Here is a 19,874-nt window from a genome sequence, read left to right as displayed (position 1 = left end):
AGTTTTTAAAAAAGCAGATTCTTTGTGTTCATTGCTACTGAGGTGTTCTTGGTTCTAGGCCTTTGCAGTGGAAAGACCTGGGAATATTTTTCCCATCTACCAATCTACTTACCTTTCCGTCCTTAAACTGAAAAGTGCCTCCAGAAAATGTTAGGACTTGATCTAAGCCTATTATTCACCGTATTATTAGCTCTTTTGGAGTTAAAATGTGTCAGCTTCAGAAATATGAAGATGGTCAGGAAGAGGCTGGCCGCCAGGTGATTTCATGTCACAGTCTTCCCCTATAACAGCTAATAGTAAACATTTATTACTCGCCAAGCTATGTGGTTCCCATGTGTTTAGTATCTCTTCTAATCATCACAATTCTGAAATGCATATTTTTGTTATTCTGTTCCTAGATCAGAAAGCTGAGGCTCAGAGAGACTTGGTAACTTGCTGAAGATCACACAGCTAATAAACAGGAGACCCAGGGCTGGAACTTGGTCTGTCTGATCCTGGAGTCTGTGTTCCTACTGCTGCAGACACCTCTGCTCAGGTAGCCCTGGGCTGTAGCCACAGTGCCAGGCATTTTCCCTCCCTCTCTGCCTCAGGGCTTCTCAGTGGTCCGTGGTGAAATATATAAGCCTGTCTTATCTATGTCATAGATGACTGTAGCTTTTAACCTCACAATAGTTTGGCTTGCTAGGTGCCCAGAGACCCTCTTACACCCTCCTGCCTGCTCAGCTATTTCCTCCCTACTCAAGAGTCGAGATGTGTGAATAAGTGGAGGCCTCAGCCACTCTTAAATACCCATTCACCAAGCTCCTGGCCAGATGAACCCCAGGACCTATTTGTGACCTAGGACAGCTGGAAAGCTTTAGAAAAAAGTTCATTTGCATGTAAGAGCTATTGACAAGTGCATATATATTTATTGGTAATTTAGGGGAAGGATGGGCTCCCAGAAACATCTCACTTTTGTCCCCAAATAAATCTCCATTGGTTAGAATGTGTCTATTTTTTTTTTAAGTCCAATTAGATTGTGACCCTGTTTTGATGTTTCCCAAGCCCACCAGGATGGAAACCAATTACCTGAAGAGGTGCTTTGGAAATCACCTGGCCCAGGCTCTGGCAGAAGTGGCGATGGTTCAGCCCAGTGACCCCATAGAGTACCTGGCTCACCGGCTTTATCATTACAGGAAAACGGCGAAAGCAAAAGAACAGGTGCATGCAGTCAGTCTGGGGAGGGCTGTGAGCTTTCTCATAGTAACCCAAAACCCAAAGCAGGACTCTGGGGATCCCTGGGGAGGGTCCATGCCCCTGGGAACTGACCAGACTCTACTCTGTCCTGTCACCCCAGGATAGACAAGAGAAGACCCAGCTGCAGAGAGAATATGAAAATAGCCTCAAAGAAACCAGAATGGCAGAAATGCTGAAGCAAGAAGAACGTGCGATTCAAGAGCGGTATGAAGAGTGTCACCACCAGCTAGGGAGGAGAAACTCGGCGGTGGGCACACAACCACATCCCGTGGTGGGTACCAGGAAATGCACAGAGTGCACTGAGGCTCCCCAAACCTACTTTCCCTCCATAGTCATGTGTTTGTATGTAGATCAGTCTTACTGACAATCCTTGTCAATGAACAAAATGCTTAAAGGCATTTTAGATTTCAGGAAATACCTTACATGTACTGGTTTAAAAAACCAGAGTTTAGAAAAATCTAAAGCATCACTTGGAACAAGTATATTTTCATACAAGATTCTTCGAATTCTTTTAAAAAATTACTCAATATTTTTCAGAAACCAAATATGGTTTCCAGTATATACTTCAGATATATTATTTTATGTTATCTACTATTTACTTAACTAATTTAATATATGCTATTTATTTATCAAGCCACAAGATGTCTCCTGTAATGCTCTAATAGTGGTCATGAATTATTAGAATAGTTAAGCAACAACTCTGTGTTTATTAGTCAAGCTTATCTTTTATCTCCCACAATTTTTGCCACAGTCTTCTGAAAAACACCATGTGTCCTTTTGTGCTTTCTGCAAAGTACATGACACCTGGAGAGCAGATTGACTTCTTGAACTTAATATCTGACATCTTTGTAATGATCACTGTGCATGAAAATCTTTAATGTAGTCTTATATAATTTATTAGCTTTTGCTAGTTTCCAAAGCCAATTTTGATGAAGACATGAAAATATTAAGCTTTATGTACATTTATATCAACATGCTCAGCTTTCCTCAAAATTAATAGATTTATGTTTTAAGTCTGGATATTTTACATGTAGATCAAAAGAAAGATAGTTTCCTACTACAGTCTGAAAGCAGTAATTGAAGGAACCCTCCCTCAGGAACAGTTCATCATTTGAGCAGTTGTTGGGAGATGGTAGAGGTGAGATCATTAAGCAAAAGTTGTCATCACCTCAGTTGCCCACGCTAATCCTTTTCTAACACCTTGCTTCACTGTTAATAGAAATGTAAATATATAAGGCAAGGAAAGACTCCCAAAACTGTACCCTGGTTTTATGATGGAAAACTTCGCTCACATCAGTATTTTGAGTTGTCCCACTGTGTTGCACTCAGGAGGTTTCACACCCTATAGTGGTTCCTTAGCAAGATTCGGTTGAATAAAAGGTTTGCTGTTCTTTTGCCAAGTGTGAGACAATTGGCGATTGTCAGGGAAATGAGAGCCAGCCTGATGCCTGGATTGTGAGCAAGTTCTCAGTTTTAGCAGAGAGTTCACATGCAAATTGTAATTATGGAAATTTATTCCCTTTGTAAGAAGGAAGCAAAGGGAACCCAACAGGGGTCCAAAAGGAAGCTTATTGTTTACAGGGCGAGGGAGAGCCACATCCTGGTACAAATTGAAAGAGCTAGATAAAGGGTGAGGAGGTGGTGACCTGAAAGTCACTCAGTCATGTCCAACTCTTTGTGACACCATGGACTATACAGTCCATGGAATTCTCCAGGCCAGAATACCGGAGTGGGTAGCCTTTCCATTCTCCAGGGGATCTTCCCAACCCAGGGATCAAACCCAGGTCTCTCGCATTGCACATGGATTCTTTACCAGCTGAGCCACAGGGAAGCTGTGGAGGCACATCAGATAGAATAACAGTCTAAGTTCTGGTTTCTTCTTGGCTCCAAGTGAATCGCAAACTATTCCTTGCTGCTGTCCCCTTTAGCTTTCATCACTGGAATTGTAAAACCTATCTGAAGTAGGCCCAGAATGGGTTGCATTGGGTTTCAGAAGGCCTGCTGATTTAACTGATGGATTTTAACACCTGTCAGTTCAGTCAGTTCAGTCGCTCAGTCATGTCCAACTCTTTGCAACCTCATGAATCGCAGCACGCCAGGCCTCCCTGTCCATCACCAACTCCCGGAGTTCACTCAGACTCACGTCCATCGAGTCAGTGATGCCATCCAGCCATCTCATCCTCTGTCGTCCCCTTTTCCTCCTGCCACCACCCAATCCCTCCCAGCATCAGAGTCTTCCAATGAGTCAACTCTTCACATGAGGTGGCCAAATTACTGGAGTTTCAGCTTTAGCATCGTTCTTTCCAAAGAACACTCAGGACTGATCTCCTTTAGGATGGAGGGTTGGATCTCCTTGCAGTCCAAGGGACTCAAGAGTCTTCTCCAACACCACAGTTCAAAAGCAGCAGTTCTTCGGTGCTCAGCCTTCTTCACAGTCCAACTCTCACATCCATACATGACTACTAGAAAAACCATAGCCTTGACTAGACTGACGTTTGTTGGCAAAGTAATGTTCTGCTTTTGAATATGCTATCTAGGTTGGTCACAACTTTCCTTCCAAGGAGTAAGCGTCTTTTAATTTCATGGCTGCAGTCACCATCTGCCGTGATTTTGGAGCCCAAAAAAATAAAGTCTGACACTGTTTCCGCTGTTTCCCCATCTATTTCCCATGAAGTGATGGGACCAGATGCCATGATCTTAGTTTTCTGAATGCTGAGCTTTAAGCCAATTTTTCACTCTCCTCTTTCACTTTCATCAAGAGGCTTTTTAGTTCCTCTTCACTTTCTGCCATAAGGGTGATGTCATCTGCATATCAGAGGTTATTGATATTTCTCCCAGCAATCTTGATTCCAGCTTGTGCTTCTTCCAGCCCAACATTTCTCATGATGTGCCTGCATATAAGTTAAATAAGCAGGGTGACAATATCAGCCTTAACGTACTCCTTTTCCTATTTGGAACCAGTCTGTTGTTCCATGTCCAGTTCTAACTGTTGCTTCCTGACCTGCATACAGATTTCTCAAGAGGCATGTTAAGTGGTCTGGTATTCCCATCTCTTTCAGAATTCTCCACAGTTTATTGTGGTCCACACAGTCAAAGGCTTTGGCATAGTCAATAAAGCAGAAATAGATGTTTTTCTGGAACTCTCTTGCTTTTTCCATGATCCAATGGATGTTGGCAATTTGATCTCTGGTTCCTTTGCCTTTTCTAAAACCAACTTGAATATCTGGAAGTTCACAGTTTACGTATTGCTGAAGCCTGGCTTGGAGAATTTTGAGCATTACTTTACTAGCGTGTGAGATGAGTGCAATTGTGTGCTAGTCTGAGCATTCTTTGGCAATGCCTTTCTTTGGGACTGGAATGAAAACTGACCTCTTCCAGTCCTGTGGCCACTGCTGAGTTTTCCAAATTTGCTGGCATATTGAGTGCAGCACTTTCACAGCATCATTTTTCAGGATTTGAATTCGCTCAACTGGAATTCCGTCACCTCCACTATGCTTTGTTCATAGTGATGCTTTCTAAGGCCCACTTGACTTCACATTCCAGGATGTCTGGCTCTAGGTGAGTGATCACACCATCATGATTATCTGGGTCGTGAAGCTGTTTTTTGTACAGTTCTTCTGTGTATTCTTTCCACCTCTTCTTACTATCTTCTGCTTCTGTTAGGTCCATACAATTTTTGTCCTTTATCGAGCCCATCTTTGCATGAAATGTTCCTTTGGTATCTCTAATTTCCTTAACACCTGTACTCAAAATTTTTCAAGACTTTCCTAAATATCTTAAAGCCATCATTGCTTTTAGTGCCCCAGATTGAATACTGTTGGTCTAATGTGTCGGTCAAAAGAGAAGTAGAAAGAGAGCACTATGTGTGGTAGAGATCACATCAAATGGGAATCAAGAAGAGACTCACAGAGAAGACAGCATTTGAGTCAGGCCTAGAAGAAAACTGGCAAAAGTTGTTCCTGTATTGGTGTCTCTTCATTAAGCAGAGGCATCTTTTAGTTAAGTAAATCATTATTCTGTTTCTAAGTCTGAAAATCCCACTGTTATAAAGATCTGAGCCATACAAATGTTTCAGGAATACGTTTTTATGGAAACAATATGTAGATTTGCTGCACCAATTCATTCATAGCACTTTGGAGTTAGAAGGGTCTTAGAGATATGCGGGCAAGTACTTCACAGACCTCTCTGCAGTGCCTCACAGGGTCCACTGTTGATTGGACAATGGGCGATGTTGGGGATAGAACTTAAGCTCCAAGGTTTCCTACCTCACCAGGGACTGCAATTATGTGGATGCTTGATGTCTCCTTGAGTCTCATAGGTCACTGAGACTTTATTCATTTTTTCCATCTTTTTTTCCTCTGTGCTTTGATTTGGATAATTTCTATTGATCTGTCTTCAGGTTTTCTGATCCTTTCTCCTGCAATGTCCAATATCCTATTTAGGAATTTAATGAAAATTTTTTTCATTTGGGATAGTTTATTTTTCAGTTCTAGAATTCCATTCTGGCTCCTATCTTCTCTGCTGATATACCCTATCTTTTCACTCATTATGGCCATTTTTCTCCTTTAAATCTGTAATCACTTTTAAGTTCTTGTCTGCCAATCTCACCATCTTTGTCATTTTGAGGTCTCTTTCTAGTAAATATGCTTTATCCAGATTATGGTTCACATTTTCCTATTTTTTCACATGTCTAGTAATTATTTACCTGTATGCTGAACTTTGTATGTGATACTGTATAGGCCATCTAGACTGTGTAGTTTTTCTTTAAAAGGTGTTGAATTTTGCTCTGTCTTGCAGTTAAATTATTGGTGAATTATCTTGGACCTGTCAAATTTGTTTTATGCTTTTCTGGATAATGTCTTTTTTCAGTTTTGTTCAGGCTTGAGCATGAAAACGGCAATGTTGTGTTCCTGCTATGCCGAGAATGTTTAGTCTCTGTTAACGATTTTTTTTTGCTCTTCTGCTTTTTATTTAGCCACTGAAATCTGTAGCAAGTTCCTTGGAGAAGACTAACTTCATGCAGGAGAACCCAGAACCCCTTGAGAAGGAAGCCTTGAGGCAGGAATCCCTGCCAGGAACTTCCAATATGATTCCAAGAATGCCTCAACAGAGTCCTTCTTCAGAGCCATCTGTCTCCAGCCAGGTTGACTTGAACACTGGAACTCCACAAGAAATAAATTACCAGGCTGTTCAGCATGAAATTGCTCTTGAAATTCATCCTGGCTCCGAATCTCCTCCCTAGGTTGTAGAAGGTGGATGATTCTAATGATGCTTCTCTCAAAGCTACAAGCTGAGAAAGTGGCCAACTCAAAGAATTCTTACTTGAAGATGATTAGCTATGTGGATTAAACCAAGATATGAGAGGCTGTGGAAGGAGGTGTCTACAGGGACTCTCCAACCCAAGTCTCATCCTGATAACCATGAAAACCCCTTAATTGTGTGAAGATTTGAACTACATATAGGGTAAAATAAACTCATAATAAAGATTTAAAATAAATAACTAAACTGATGAGAATTTTTTTCCTCTTGCTTTATCATTTTTTGGAGACTAGACAGTGAAGACACATTCGTTTCAAATGTTTGCACCTCAGCTTTGGCTGAATTTTGCAATTAGGATCTTCAGGGTGTTTACATATCTTTATTTTTGAAACAATTCCAGTGACAGTAACACTCAAAGGTTAGATATTTTTTCCATCATTTTCCATCTGTATTCATTCAGATATCTCTATGCTGATGATCTGATATTTATATCTTTAATCAAGATTTCCTTGAACATGACTCCCAGCTTGCTACCTCCACTTGGATAAACAATGGATATCTCCAACCTAACCATGGTTGACTCTTGAACAATGCATGGGTTTATCCATATATAACTTACATTGAGTTGGCTATCCATATCTGAGGTTCCTGCACATCCTTGGATTTAACAGACCACTGACTGTGAAGTACAGTAGTTACTCTTGGAAAATAACCACATGTAAGTGAACCTGTGCAGTTCAAACCCATGTTGTTCAAGGAACAACTGTAATCCAAATGGAATCCCTGATATTCTCCCTGAATTGGTTTCTACTATTTTTTTTTTTTTTTAGTTTACTCAGGTCAGAACTCTTGGTGTCATCCTGGGCTCTACTATTTTTATGTTAGCCCTAAATCTGGTCTGTTGGCTTTCCATTGAAAATAAAGACAGGATTCAACCACCTGAATGCATAAGTCACCATCATCTTTTGCCTTGATTGTTATAATAGACTGCTAACTGATCTCCCTTCTTTTGCCCTTGACCTTGTCTAGTCTAACCTCAACATTAAAGTAGGATGATGCTGGTAAAACATTAAGTCTGATCATGTCTAACGAGTAGCTTCCCATCTCAGTCACAGAAACATTTGAGGCCCGCACCATGACCTGCCCGACTCTATAAGAGTGATTCTGCATCACCTTTTTTTAGTCTCCATTTTGTTCTTTCCACGCCAGCCATACCAACTTTCCGTTCTTCAAACAGGACTAGCATGGTTTAGTCTCAGAACTTTTACATTCTCTTCCCCTCCACTTGGAAAGCTCTCACCTCCCCACACCCCTGGATTTCTGCAGATTCTCTTATCAAATTAAAAAAAAAAAAAACCTCAGCTGGGACAGGCCAGTAGGGAGAACTCTCATGCCCCTCCATGCATCATCAGTTGCTCCAAATAGGAAGAGATACTTGCCTACATCTCCACCTGAAGGTGCCTCTACTTTAGCGTCCAGCACAGAGAATAAAGGGCTTCCCAGGAGGCACAGTGGAAAAGAATTCTCACGCCAATGCAGGGGGTGCAAGGGATGCAAGTTTGATCCCTGAGTCGGGAAGATCCCCTGGAGTAGGAAATGGCAACCCACTCCATGGACAGAAAATTCCATGGACAGAGGATCCTTGTGGGCTACAGTCCATGGGGTTGCAGAGAGTTAGGACATGACTGAGCTCACACACACACACACACACACACACAGAATAAAACTTCCCTCCACCCTGGGTTCCAGCCAGTAAGAGACTGTGGTAGAACAATCAATAAGAAGTCTCCATAGTTGGGGCTCCCAGCTTCTTCCAGTAAGCTCTTTGATTACTGCAGCCCCTCCCAATTCCCCCCTTTTCTCTATAAAAGCAAGTTCCTTTTCCTCCTCCTCTGGATTTGGTTATGGTCTGAGTTGAAATTCCTCTGCTATTCCCTAATAAACACTGTAGCTGGTAAAATAACTGGCTTTTCTGTTATTAAAGTGGACACTCTCTTCCGTTACATCTTCATTCAAAGTGGCCTTTGCAGTGAGGGCTCTTCAGCCATCCTATCGATGCTTCCCACGCACGTGCGCGTGTGCGTGCTCAGTCTCTGCAGCTCAGCTCAGTCGCTCAGTCGTGTCAGACTCTTTGCGACCCCATGAATCGCAGCACGCCAGGCCTCCCTGTCCATCACCAACTCCCGGAGTTCACTCAGACTCACGTCCATCGAGTCAGTGATGCCATCCAGCCATCTCATTCACTGTCGTCCCCTTCTCCTCCTGCCCTCAATCCCTCCCAGCATCAGAGTCTTTTACAATGAATGAACTCTTCGCATGAGGTGGCCGAAGTACTGGAGTATCAGCTTTAGCATCATTCCTTCCAAAGAAATCCCAGGGCTGATCTCCTTTAGAATGGACTGGTTGGATCTCTTTGCAGTCCAAGGGACTCTCAAGAGTCTTCTCCAACACCACAGTTCAAAAGCATCAATTCTTTGGCAGTCTTCACAGTCCAACTCTCATATCCACACACGACCACTGGAAAAACCACAGCCTTGACTAGACGGACCTTTGTTGGCAAAATAATGTCTCTGCTTTTTAATATGCTCTCTAAGTTGGCCATAACTTTCCTTCCAAGGAGTAAGTGTCTTTCAATTTCATGGCTGCAATCACCATCTGCCATGATTTTGGAGCCTCCAAAAATAAAGTCTGACACTGTTTCCACTGTTTCCCCATCTATTTCCCATGAAGTGATGGGACCAGATGCCATGATCTTTGTTTTCTGAATGTTGAGCTTTAAGTCAACTTTTTCACTCTCCTCTTTCACTTTCATCAGGAGGCTCTTTATTTCTTCTTCACTTTCTGCCATAAGGGTGGTATCATCTGCATATCTGAGGTGATTAATATTTCTCCCAGCAATCTTGATTCCAGCTTGTGCTTCTTCCAGCCCAGCATTTCTCATGATGTACTCTGCATATAAGTTAAATAAGCAGGGTGACAATATACAGCCTTGACGTACTCCTTTTCCTATTTGGAACCAGTCTGTTGTTCCATGTCCAGCTCTAACTGTTGCTTCCTGACCTGCATACAGCTTTCTCAAGAGGCAGGTCAGGTGGTCTGGTATGCCCATCTCTTTCAGAATGTTCCACAGTTTATTGTGTCTTCAGTCGTGCCAACTCAGTGCGACCCTATAGATTATAGCCTTCCAGGCCCTCTGTCCATGGGATTCTCCAGGCAAGAATACTGGAGTGGATTGACATGCCCTCCTCCAGGAGATCTTCCCAACCCAGGGACCGAACTCATGGTCTCCTGCAGCTCCTGAATTTCAGGCAGATTCTTTATCACTGATCCACCAGGGAAGTCCATGCTTCCTATAGATACGTCCTATTTATAGTGCCCCCCACAACATTTCACACTGTCTCCTCTGTGAGTCTCCCTCAAGAGAGTGTGAGCTCCAAGAGGGCATGGATTTTGTCTGTTTACTTTGATATTTCCATTGCTTCTTGGCCTTTTGGCCAAGATCAAGTGTACTTTGATATATCCAGCACCTAAAAGAGTGCCCAGTGTGCAAAAAGTGGCCAGTAAATATATGCTGAATAAGTAAATGAATCAAAGTACATAAAGGCTGGCAACTCATGGCAGACATGTGAAAAGGGCAAGCTAGCCAGCTTTGATTGGCACAAGGATTAGGTTGCAATTCCAGATTGCTGACCCCTTCCTCTAGGCTCAGAATTGACTGCATAATATGCAAAGCCTAGTGCAAAAGGAAAATAAAGGCTGCCTTGATCAAAATTATGTGCTTCAAGATGACAACAGCAGAGCATTAAACCAAGTGTGCAACATTTCCAAATCTGGTCCTGTGTAACTGTACAGGTTTCACTCTTATGAAGTCAGCCTTGCTGTAGCCAGAGCTGCCGCCTACATTGAACATCTATGATGAGGCCTTTTTTCCCTACAGTGAACATCTATGACGAGGCCTTATCTTCCCCAGCCATGAGATCAGAATTTAGGATGGGGAGATTAAGTGTATCCAAGGTCACACTACTATTTTTTTAAGGGTGAGAGCTCCCACTGGCCTTCCCCAACAGTCACACACATGAATCAGTCCGTAGTTGCCACACACAGGACCACATGTGCCAAGCTCGAGGGAAATGCTCAGAACCTTGGAACACATTGCTATTGGGGTTTGTCTCCTGGGTGTGGATGCCTAGCCCAGGTCTGAGATGGAAACGTACTCTCCTTAGAAACCAGTGCTTAGGGACTTCCCAAGTGGTTAAGACTCCACATTTCCAATGCAGGGGGCACAGGTTCCATCCCGGGTCAAAGAACTAAGATCCCCCACGTTGCACAGTGCAGCTTAAAAACAAAACAAGAATTATTTCTAAGGGGTGGGCAAAACACCTAAGCCATCCCTCTGGCCTGTCCCCTGGACACTATCTCCTGTCCCCTGGACACACCCCTATCCTCTCCTCATATAAGGAACAAGCTCACCACCCCACTCAGGGAGTGAGCAAGCAAGGGATCCTGTCATTTGTTTTTGCCTCCCCCTGATGCAGCAGGGGCCCCAGTAAAGTCTTTCCTTAACAAAAAGCAGAAACTCATGCTTATAATTAATCAGAATTCTTGGAGCCTCTGGAAAACAATACTTTCACACTGGCAATCAGAAAGAATAAACAACAAGTGTAAAAGCAACACATTTAAAGCTTTAATGTGCTTATAAGTCACCTGGAGATCTTGTTAAATGTCACTTGTTAAAATGTCTGGATTTTCTATATTTCCAGTGGGATATGAGATTCCCAACAATTTCCTCCACCGTGCCCAAGCTGCCATCCCAAAGACCACACTCTGAGTAGTCAGATCTCTCAGTCTTAGCACTACAGACATTTTGGGCATTCTGTGTTGTAATGAGCTGTCTTATATATTGTAAGATGTCAGTAGCGTTCATGGCCTTTACTCAATAGACGTAGAGAAATGCAAATCAAAACTACAATGAGGTATCACTTCACACTGGTCAGAATGGCCATCATCAAAAAATCTACAAATAATAAATGCTGGAGAGGGTGTGAAAAAAGGGGACCCTCCTACACTGTTGGTGGGAACGTAAATTGGTGCAGCCACTATGAAGAACTGTATGAATTTTCCTTAAGAAACTAAAAATAGAGTTGCCATATGATCCAGCAATTCCACTCCTAGACATATATCTGGAAAAGATGAAAAGTCTAATCTGAAAAGATACGTACATCTCAGTGTTCATTCCAGCACTATTTGTAACAGCCAAGACACGGAAGCAACCTAAATGTCCACGGACAGAGGAATGGATAAAGAAGATATGGTGCATATATGCAATGAAATATGACTCAGCCATAAAAAAAGAAAAGAATGATGGCAGTCGCAGCAACATGGATGGATCTAGAAATTATCACACTAAGTGAAGTAAGTCAGATAGACAAATATCAGGTAGTATCAGTTAAATGTGGAGTCTAGAAAATGATACAAATGAGCTTATTTACAAAACAGAAATAGACTCACAGACATAGAAAACAAACATACGGTTACCAAAAGGGAAAGGGAGGGATAAATTAGGAGCTTGAGATTAACAGATACACACTACTATATATAAAACAGACAAATAACAAGGTCCTACTGTATAGCACAGGGAACTATATTCAATATTGTGTAATAATCTAAAATGAAGAAGATTCAGATATATGTATATATCTGAATCACTTTGCTATGCATCAGAAACTAACACAAGAATGTAAATCAACTAAACTTCAATGACAAAAATAGATGTCAGTAGTACACACCCATATACCCTAGTTAAAAAAATAAAAAATGTTTCCAGATGTCAAATGTCTGCTGCTGCTGCTTCTGCTAAGTCACTTCAGTCGTGTCCGACTCTGTGTGACCCCATAGACGGCAGCCCACCAGGCTCCACCGTCTCTGGAATTCTTCAGGCAAGAACACTGGAGTGGGTTGCCATTTCCTTCTCCAATGCATGAAAGTGAAAAGTGAAAGGGAAGTCACTCAGTCGTGGTCGACTCTTAGCGACCCCATGGACTGCAGCCTACCAGGCTCCTCCATCCATGGGATTTGCCAGGCAAGAGTACTGGAGTGGGGTACTTTGACCTGCTTTGTTTTGTACTCCAAGGCTAAATTTGCCTGTTACTCCAGGTATCTCTTGACTTCCTACTTTTACATTCCAGTCCCCTATAATGAAAAGGACATCTTTTTGGGGTGTTAGTTCTAAAAGGTCTTATAGGTCTTCATAGCACTGTTCAACTTCAGCTACTTCAGCGTTATGGTCGGGCATAGACTTGGATTACTCTGATATTGAATGGTTTGCCTTGGAAACAAACAGAGATCATTCCGTCATTATTGAGATTGCAAGCAAGTACTGCATGTCAAGGCTGTATATTGTCACTCTGCTTATTTAACTTATATGCAGAATACATATGAGAAAGGCTGGGCTGTATGAAGCATAAGCTGGAATCAAGATTGCGGGGAGAATTGTCAATAACCTCAGATATGCAGATGATACCACCCTTATGGCAGAAAGTGAAGAGGAACTCAAAAGCCTCTTGATGAAAGTGAAAGAGGAGAGTGAAGAAGTTGGCTTAAAGCTCAACATTCAGAGAACTAAGATCATGACCTCTGGTTCCATCACTTCATGGGAAATAGATGGGGAAACAGTGGAAACAGTGGCAGACTTTATTTTGGGTGGCTCCAAAATCACTGCAGATTTTGACTGCAGCCATGAAATTAAAAGACACTTACTCCTTGGAATAAAAGTTATGACCAACCTAGACAGCATATTAAAAAGCAGAGACATTACTTTGCCACCAAAGGTCCGTCTAGTCAAGGCTATGGTTTTTCCAGTAGTCATGTATGGATGTGAGAGTTGGACCATAAGGAAAGCTGAGTGCTGAAGAATTGATGCTTTTGAACTGTGGTGTTGGAGAAGACTCTTGAGAGTCCCTTGGACTGCAAGGAGATCCAACCAGTCTATCCCAAAGGAAATCAGTCCTGAATATTCATTGGAAGGACTGATGCTCAAGTTAAAGCTCCAATACTTTGGCCACCTGATGCAAAGAACTGATTTATTGGAAAAGATCTTGATCCTGGAAAAGATTGAAGACAGGAGGAGAAGGTGATGACAGAGGATGAGGTGGTTGGATGGCATTACCGACTCAATGGACATGAGTTTGAATGAACTGCGGGAGTTGGCAATGGACAGGGAGGCCTGGTGTGCTGCAGTCCATGGGGTCACAAACAGTCAGACACAACTGAGGGAATGAACTGAACTGAACTGAATTGCATTTCGGACTCTGTTGTTGTCTATGATGGCTACTCCATTAGTTCTAAGGGATTCTTGCTCACAGTAGTAGATATAATGGTTAACTGAGTTAAATTCACCCATTCCAGTCCATTTCGCATGATATACTCTACATATAAGTTAAATAAGCAGGGTGACAATATACAACCTTGATGTACTCCTTTCCTGATTTGGAACCAATCTGTTGTTCCATGTCCAATTTTAACTGTTGCTTCTTGACCTGCATACAGATTTCTCAGGAGGCAGGTAAGGCAGTCTGGTATTCCCATCTCTGGAAGAATTTTCCAGTTTTTTGTGATCCACACAATCAAAGGCTTTTGTGTAGTCAATAAAGCAGAAGTAGATGTTTTTCTGGAACTCTCTCACTTTTTCTATGATCCAATGGATGTTGGCAATTTGATCTCTGGTTCATCTGCCTTTTCTAAAACCAGCTTGAACAACTGGAAGTTCATGGTTCATGTACTGCTGAGGCCTGGCTTGAGAATTTTGAGCATTACTTAGCTAGCATGTAAGATGAGTGCAGTTATGCGGTACTTTGAGCACTATTTGACATTGCCTTTCTTTAGGATTGGAGTGAAAACTGACCTTTTCCAGTCCTGTGGCCATTGCTGAGTTTTCCAAATTTCCTGGCATATTGAGTGCAGTACTTTCACAGAATCATCTTTTAGGATTTGAAATAGCTCAGCTGAAATTCCATCACCTCCACTAGCTTTGCTCACAGTGATGCTTCCTAAGGCTCACTTGACTTCACACTCCAGGATGTCTGGCTCTAGGTGAGTGATCATACCATCATGGTTATCTGGGTCATTAACAGCTTTTTTGTATAGTTCTTCAGTGTATTCTTGCCACCTCTTCTTAATATCTTCTGCTTCTGTTAGGTCCATACCATTTCTGTCCTTAATTGTGCCTGTCTTTGCAAGAAGTGTTCCCTTGGTATCTCTAATTTTCTTGAAGAGATCTCTAGTCTTTGGATATTTTGCTCCAAATCAATTGCAGTCTTTTTCTTACCTCCCAGATAGAAAATGAAATCTTCAAAGAGCTTCCCAGTGATCATTGTTATCCAGAAGCATTTAAGCTCACTCATGTATATTTTATTGTCTTGATTATCAGCCAAATTAACTGACACTCTAGGCATTTACAATCCAAACAGGATACTTCAAAAATTCATGTTAGATCCTTTAGAGACACTGTTATAAGTGATATAAGTGATAAAGTCCGTCACTAAAGCTCTTCCTCGTGACAGAGTAAGATTTTCCAGTGAAAATATTCTTTTGAATAATCAGTACCTAGTAACCTCATTGTTATATTTTTATGTAGATTGTAAATATTTTTCAAAAGGGTGAATAGCATCCTGTAGGGTAGAATGGATCCCCCTTTTTTATCTTTGGAGAGACCACATGAAGAATGACTTTGGGGGAACAAATGCAGCAGCTGTGATGTCACAACCACAAATTTTCAGCATATGAGAATGAAATGGCTTAAATCAGCTGATAATGTGGCTATAAGAGGATGCCTGTCAGCAAAGAAAAGCCAGCGAGTGACTTTTCTGGGCAGGATTAAAGCTATGATTTGTATGAAGAGAGCTCAATGCATGTGCCAACACTTCCCCAGGGAGGGCTCACAGTTGAGCCCTGTTGCATCTCTCGTGTTCGCACAGGGGAGGTTTTCTGAGTCCTTCTATGTCCATGTTCAAGTTCTATTTGTCAAGAAGAAACTCCTTCTGATAACTTTCAACAACAGGCAAGTCTGGATGTCACAGATGGAACAAAAATCCTAATAAGTGTTCCCAGAAAGTAGACTTTTGGAAGCCATGGTCAGAAGTTATCCTGACACTGGATGGAATGTCTTGGGTCTTTCCTCCTCAAATAAATTATTAGAAAAGAAAAAAAATACTTTTTCTGGTTGCCATTGTCAAAAAGAATGACCTCTCTGACTAAAATGATAGCATCCAAAGATAATGTATAAAAAATATTACACTTGTAGACAAGTTTAGCCAAAGTGAAATGGAATAATCAAATATTTCATGAGGAAATACAGTTCCCAGATACCAATTTTGGGGCAAAAATTGCCCCACAAGAGTTACCATAAAAGAAAAGTCTGCATACATAATGCCAAAAAGGGAGAAGCTGATCAGAAATTATTGCACCTATGATGAAACACGTGTCTGCTTTCAGTCAGACTGCAATTATTCCCTACTACCCCAAACAAGTCACCACTGGACTTTTCCAAGACCATAATGGGCCAGAATGAATTACCTCCAGGTCGTTTATCTGAAAAACGAACTACATGGATACAACTAGCTGAGGAGAGACTTTGCAAGAATTATCACTGGGGAGATAAATTCTGCAGATGAGCCTGGCTAGGGAAAATGCTCATGAGTAATGGCCAATAGAAAGCAATTTCATGAGAAAAGTTAGCCAGAGGAAAAAAAATCCCTCAGTATTCATCAATGTCACAATCAGTGCATAAAACTGGTGTTTATGAGATGCCTCAAAAATCGGTTGCTGACTTGAAAGATTCTATGAATAAAATTAGCCACAAAATAATTAGGCCAAGAGCCCTGAGATCCTTGGATAAGGGTATTTATGAAATAGGTCTTCAAAAAGCAATGCTTAAAATATGTACATATAATAAATTTAATTAATTTAATTAATATATCCCATGGATGGAGGAACCTGATAGGCTGCAGTCCATGGGGTCGCTAGGAGTCAGACACGACTGAGCGTCCTCACTTTCACTTTTCACTTTCATGCATTGGAGAAGGAAATGGCAACCCACTCCACTTGCCTGGAGAATCCCAGGGATGGGGGAGCCTGGTGGGCTGCCGTCTATGGGGTCGCACAGAGTCGGACACAACTGAAGCGACTTAGCAGCAGCAGCAGCATATAATTTTATAAAGGATAATTAAGGCACATTTCCTCAAGTGATAGCAATAGATATTTCACCAACAGACAAATGTAAATGGGGCCCAGTTTCCCAGGCAGCTCCTTCAGGGGGATTACCATGTAGAAAAGAGTTTGACCAAGACATTATTCCTCAAGTCTATTAAAGAGCATCAGAGTCAAATTGACAGGAACCAAGAGGGAAATTCCCCAATAGTTTTGATCTGAAAGAAGTACTTCCAATGATACATTTAGAATATGCTAACAGTTACCAAGAGAAGGCCTTAGAAAGAGAAGCTTCCATCAATGGGATTGGCCAGAGAAGAAATGTTCAGAGAATTCATTTAGAAAAATTATGTGCAAAGGTCAAGATGTTTAGAGGAAAACTCCCCAAAGAGGCAGGATCCAAAGAGTAGTTTGTTGACTCAATGAGAAATGATAAAACTACGCAAATCTTGATATCTGGGAAATATAACATGGCATAAGGGCAGGCTCTAGGGCAGAGGTTGTTAGGGGTACTTCTCATGCGTAGTCAGGTTTCCTGCAGAGTTTCTGCAGGGTACTATTCCTGGAGAACATGCCTTGGGGCACATTAGTGTTTGTTACTAGAGTCCTTCAAAATACCAAAAGCAACTGTCATTGTCGTGGCTAAAGCTCCCAGACCAAATAAGGAACTTTAAACAAAGAACAAATTTCTCAGCAAATGTCATCGCAAATAATAGTAGGTAAGTCTAGTTAAATGATGCCATCTGGAGATAAAAAGTTTCAAGCATTCGATTAGTCAGGATAAAAGTCTTGCAAACAATTCTCTAGGAGGGGAACAAGTAATGTGTACTCTGAGCCAGGAATTCTGCTCAGCAAATGCTGTCAGGAAATCTATGGAGAGGATCCAGCTCAGCGTGGCTCCGTGGCAAATGGGGAACACATGTATACCTGTGGCGGATACATGTTGATGTATGGCAAAACCAATACAATATTGTAAAGTAGTTAACCTCCAATTACAATAAATAAATTTATTAAAAAAAAAGAAAAGGTTAGCCAAGACAAAAGGAGCAAACCTGACCTGATGCTAGCTCGTGATGTCATAATATCTGTAGCCCATCAGAAAGATGTGCTCTGCACATTCTCTCAGAGACGGCAATGGCAACCCACTCTAGTACTCTTGCCCGGCAAATCCTGTGGACGGAGGAGCCTGGTAGGCTGCAGTCCATGGGGTCGCACAGAGTCGGACACGACTGAAGCAACTTAGCAGCAGCAGCACATTCTCTGCTGCAGAAGTAACTCTCCTGAGGTAAACTCTATTATCTCGGTTCATTTCTTTTCAGGAAAAACAGATAGCCACCGTAAACTAAATCCAGGCCAAGTAGCCCCACAGATGTCACCTTGTGGCGCAAGCCTTGTAGTCAGTGTCACCCAAACTAAACTTTGGGTCTTCTTTCTATATTCTGTGACCCACATTTAGGTAGCCACGAAAGCATGAAGATTTTCTCCACTTCAAGTTTAATTTGCTTGCCTTCAGTGATTCAGAAAAAATCTTTTCAGGGGCTTCCCTGTGGTCCATGGTTGAGACTGTGCACTTCCAATGCAGGGGAAATGGATTCAATCCCTGGCTGAGGAACTAGGATCCCATATGCTACTCGGCTAAAAAAATAAAAGAATCTTTCCAGAAGTCTTCATGAAAGATAACTCCAGACTAAAGTTAACAAAGATGATAGATTTCAGCAAAAAGAATTGAAAGCCACAGCATCAGAGAATGATGTCAGTCAGGATGAAGTTACCCAAGGCATAATTCCCAAAGACTTTCCTTGAAAAACTGGTCAAGTTCCCCAGTGTTTCTTCCTTCAGAGACAAGACGGCAACTGAGGGGAGGTGTTTACCAAATTGCCACTAGGGAGAGGTGGATATCGGTGATGGTCTATGGGGTCACACAGAGTCGGACACGACTGAAGTGACGCAGCAGCAGCAGCAGCAGCAGGTGAATGGACACCATGGAGAAGAGATAAAAGAATCCAGCTATACTTCACGAGGAAGTTTCATCACAAGAGATGAGTACCCTGGATGCTATTCATCAGAACTGAATTGCTCCTGATAGCCGCCAATCTGAGTGAAATTTCTTCTTGAAAGTGGTTATTTTATGGGTAACTATAACTTTCCTGCTATGGTTCAGTGTTATTCCTTAGAGATGAAAGATGATGGTGAAATTATCTAAGAAGTTATTTCTTAAGAGATTATTAACTAAAAATATAACAAAATATCAGGTCTAAAGATGCATCTAATATTTCAGAAACTCCAGAAGAAAAAGCAAATGACTATATGGGTACCTAGTGTATAAATGAGAAGAGTATAGCCCCTTCACTCAACGAATAATAGAGATAAAACAAACCAAAAAAAAAAAAGAAAAGAATTGATGGTAAAACTGATCAATTTTTACTTGATTTTTACCTCAAGTGAATTGCTATTTAACTGGAAAGCAAACAGTATAACCTAAAGATAAGAGCAAGAATTTTGACCTCCACAAGACTAGCTGCAAATCCACACCCTGGCACTTACTAGCTGTTTGGCTATGAGCAGGTTACTTAACTGCTCCATGCCCCACATGCCTGCCCTCCCTAAGATTAAAATACTAAGATACTTCACTATGTAAAGTTGTTTTGGGGTTTCCATGAGGAAGTATATACATTAAACAATAGCTATGGGCCTTGTTTCTGCAGCTAAACACTGGCTTCTGGGAACTATTGCATTAAAAGTGATTATGCATATTTTATTTCAGTGGTGGACAGTAAGGAGATCGAACAAGTCAATTCTAAAGGAAACCAACCCTGAATATTCACTGGAAGGACTGATGCTGAAGCTGAAGCTCCAGTACTTTGACCACTCGATGCAAAGAGCCAACTCATTGGAAAAGACCCTGATGCTGGGAAAGACTGAGGACAAGAAGAGAAGGGGGTGGCAGAGGATGAGATGGTTAGATAGTATGATTGATTCAATGGACATGAGTTTGAGCAAACTTCAGGAGATAGTACAGGGCAGGGAAGCTTGGCATGCTGCAGTCCATGGGGTTGCAAAGAGTTGGACATGACTTAGCGACCGAACAATTCCACCTGTTCAGATTCTTCCCTAGATTATTTCTGTCATCCCTAGTGGGTCCACCATGAGAGCTCTCACACAGTAGCATGGACATG

General features: G+C 41.7%; 1 protein-coding gene across 1 annotated transcript; it reads left to right on the top strand.

Moving 5' to 3' along the window:
• On the top strand, positions 404 to 6,741 carry DYDC2 (DPY30 domain containing 2). Its single transcript, XM_005699272.3, has 4 exons — positions 404 to 535; positions 1,045 to 1,200; positions 1,337 to 1,507; positions 6,212 to 6,741. Exons 2-4 carry the CDS (start codon positions 1,054 to 1,056, stop codon positions 6,476 to 6,478), a joined length of 585 nt encoding a protein of 194 aa, XP_005699329.1. The 5' UTR covers positions 404 to 535; positions 1,045 to 1,053; the 3' UTR covers positions 6,479 to 6,741.

Source organism: Capra hircus, chromosome 28 (assembly GCF_001704415.2).
Source record: "Capra hircus breed San Clemente chromosome 28, ASM170441v1, whole genome shotgun sequence".
Classification (NCBI taxonomy): domain Eukaryota; kingdom Metazoa; phylum Chordata; class Mammalia; order Artiodactyla; family Bovidae; genus Capra; species Capra hircus.
The sequence above is the reverse complement of the archived record's forward strand: the minus strand, read 5'-3'. Positions and strand labels throughout refer to the sequence as shown.

Bases quoted from the DNA above. Each gene is read 5' to 3' on its own strand.
- DYDC2 (XM_005699272.3), top strand. From the start codon at position 1,054: ATGGAAACCAATTACCTGAAGAGGTGCTTTGGAAATCACCTGGCCCAG. The intron at 1,201-1,336 runs GTGCATGCAGTC...CTGTCACCCCAG, and splicing joins CGGCGAAAGCAAAAGAACAG to GATAGACAAGAGAAGACCCA. The intron at 1,508-6,211 runs GTGGGTACCAGG...CTTTTTATTTAG, and splicing joins GCACACAACCACATCCCGTG to CCACTGAAATCTGTAGCAAG.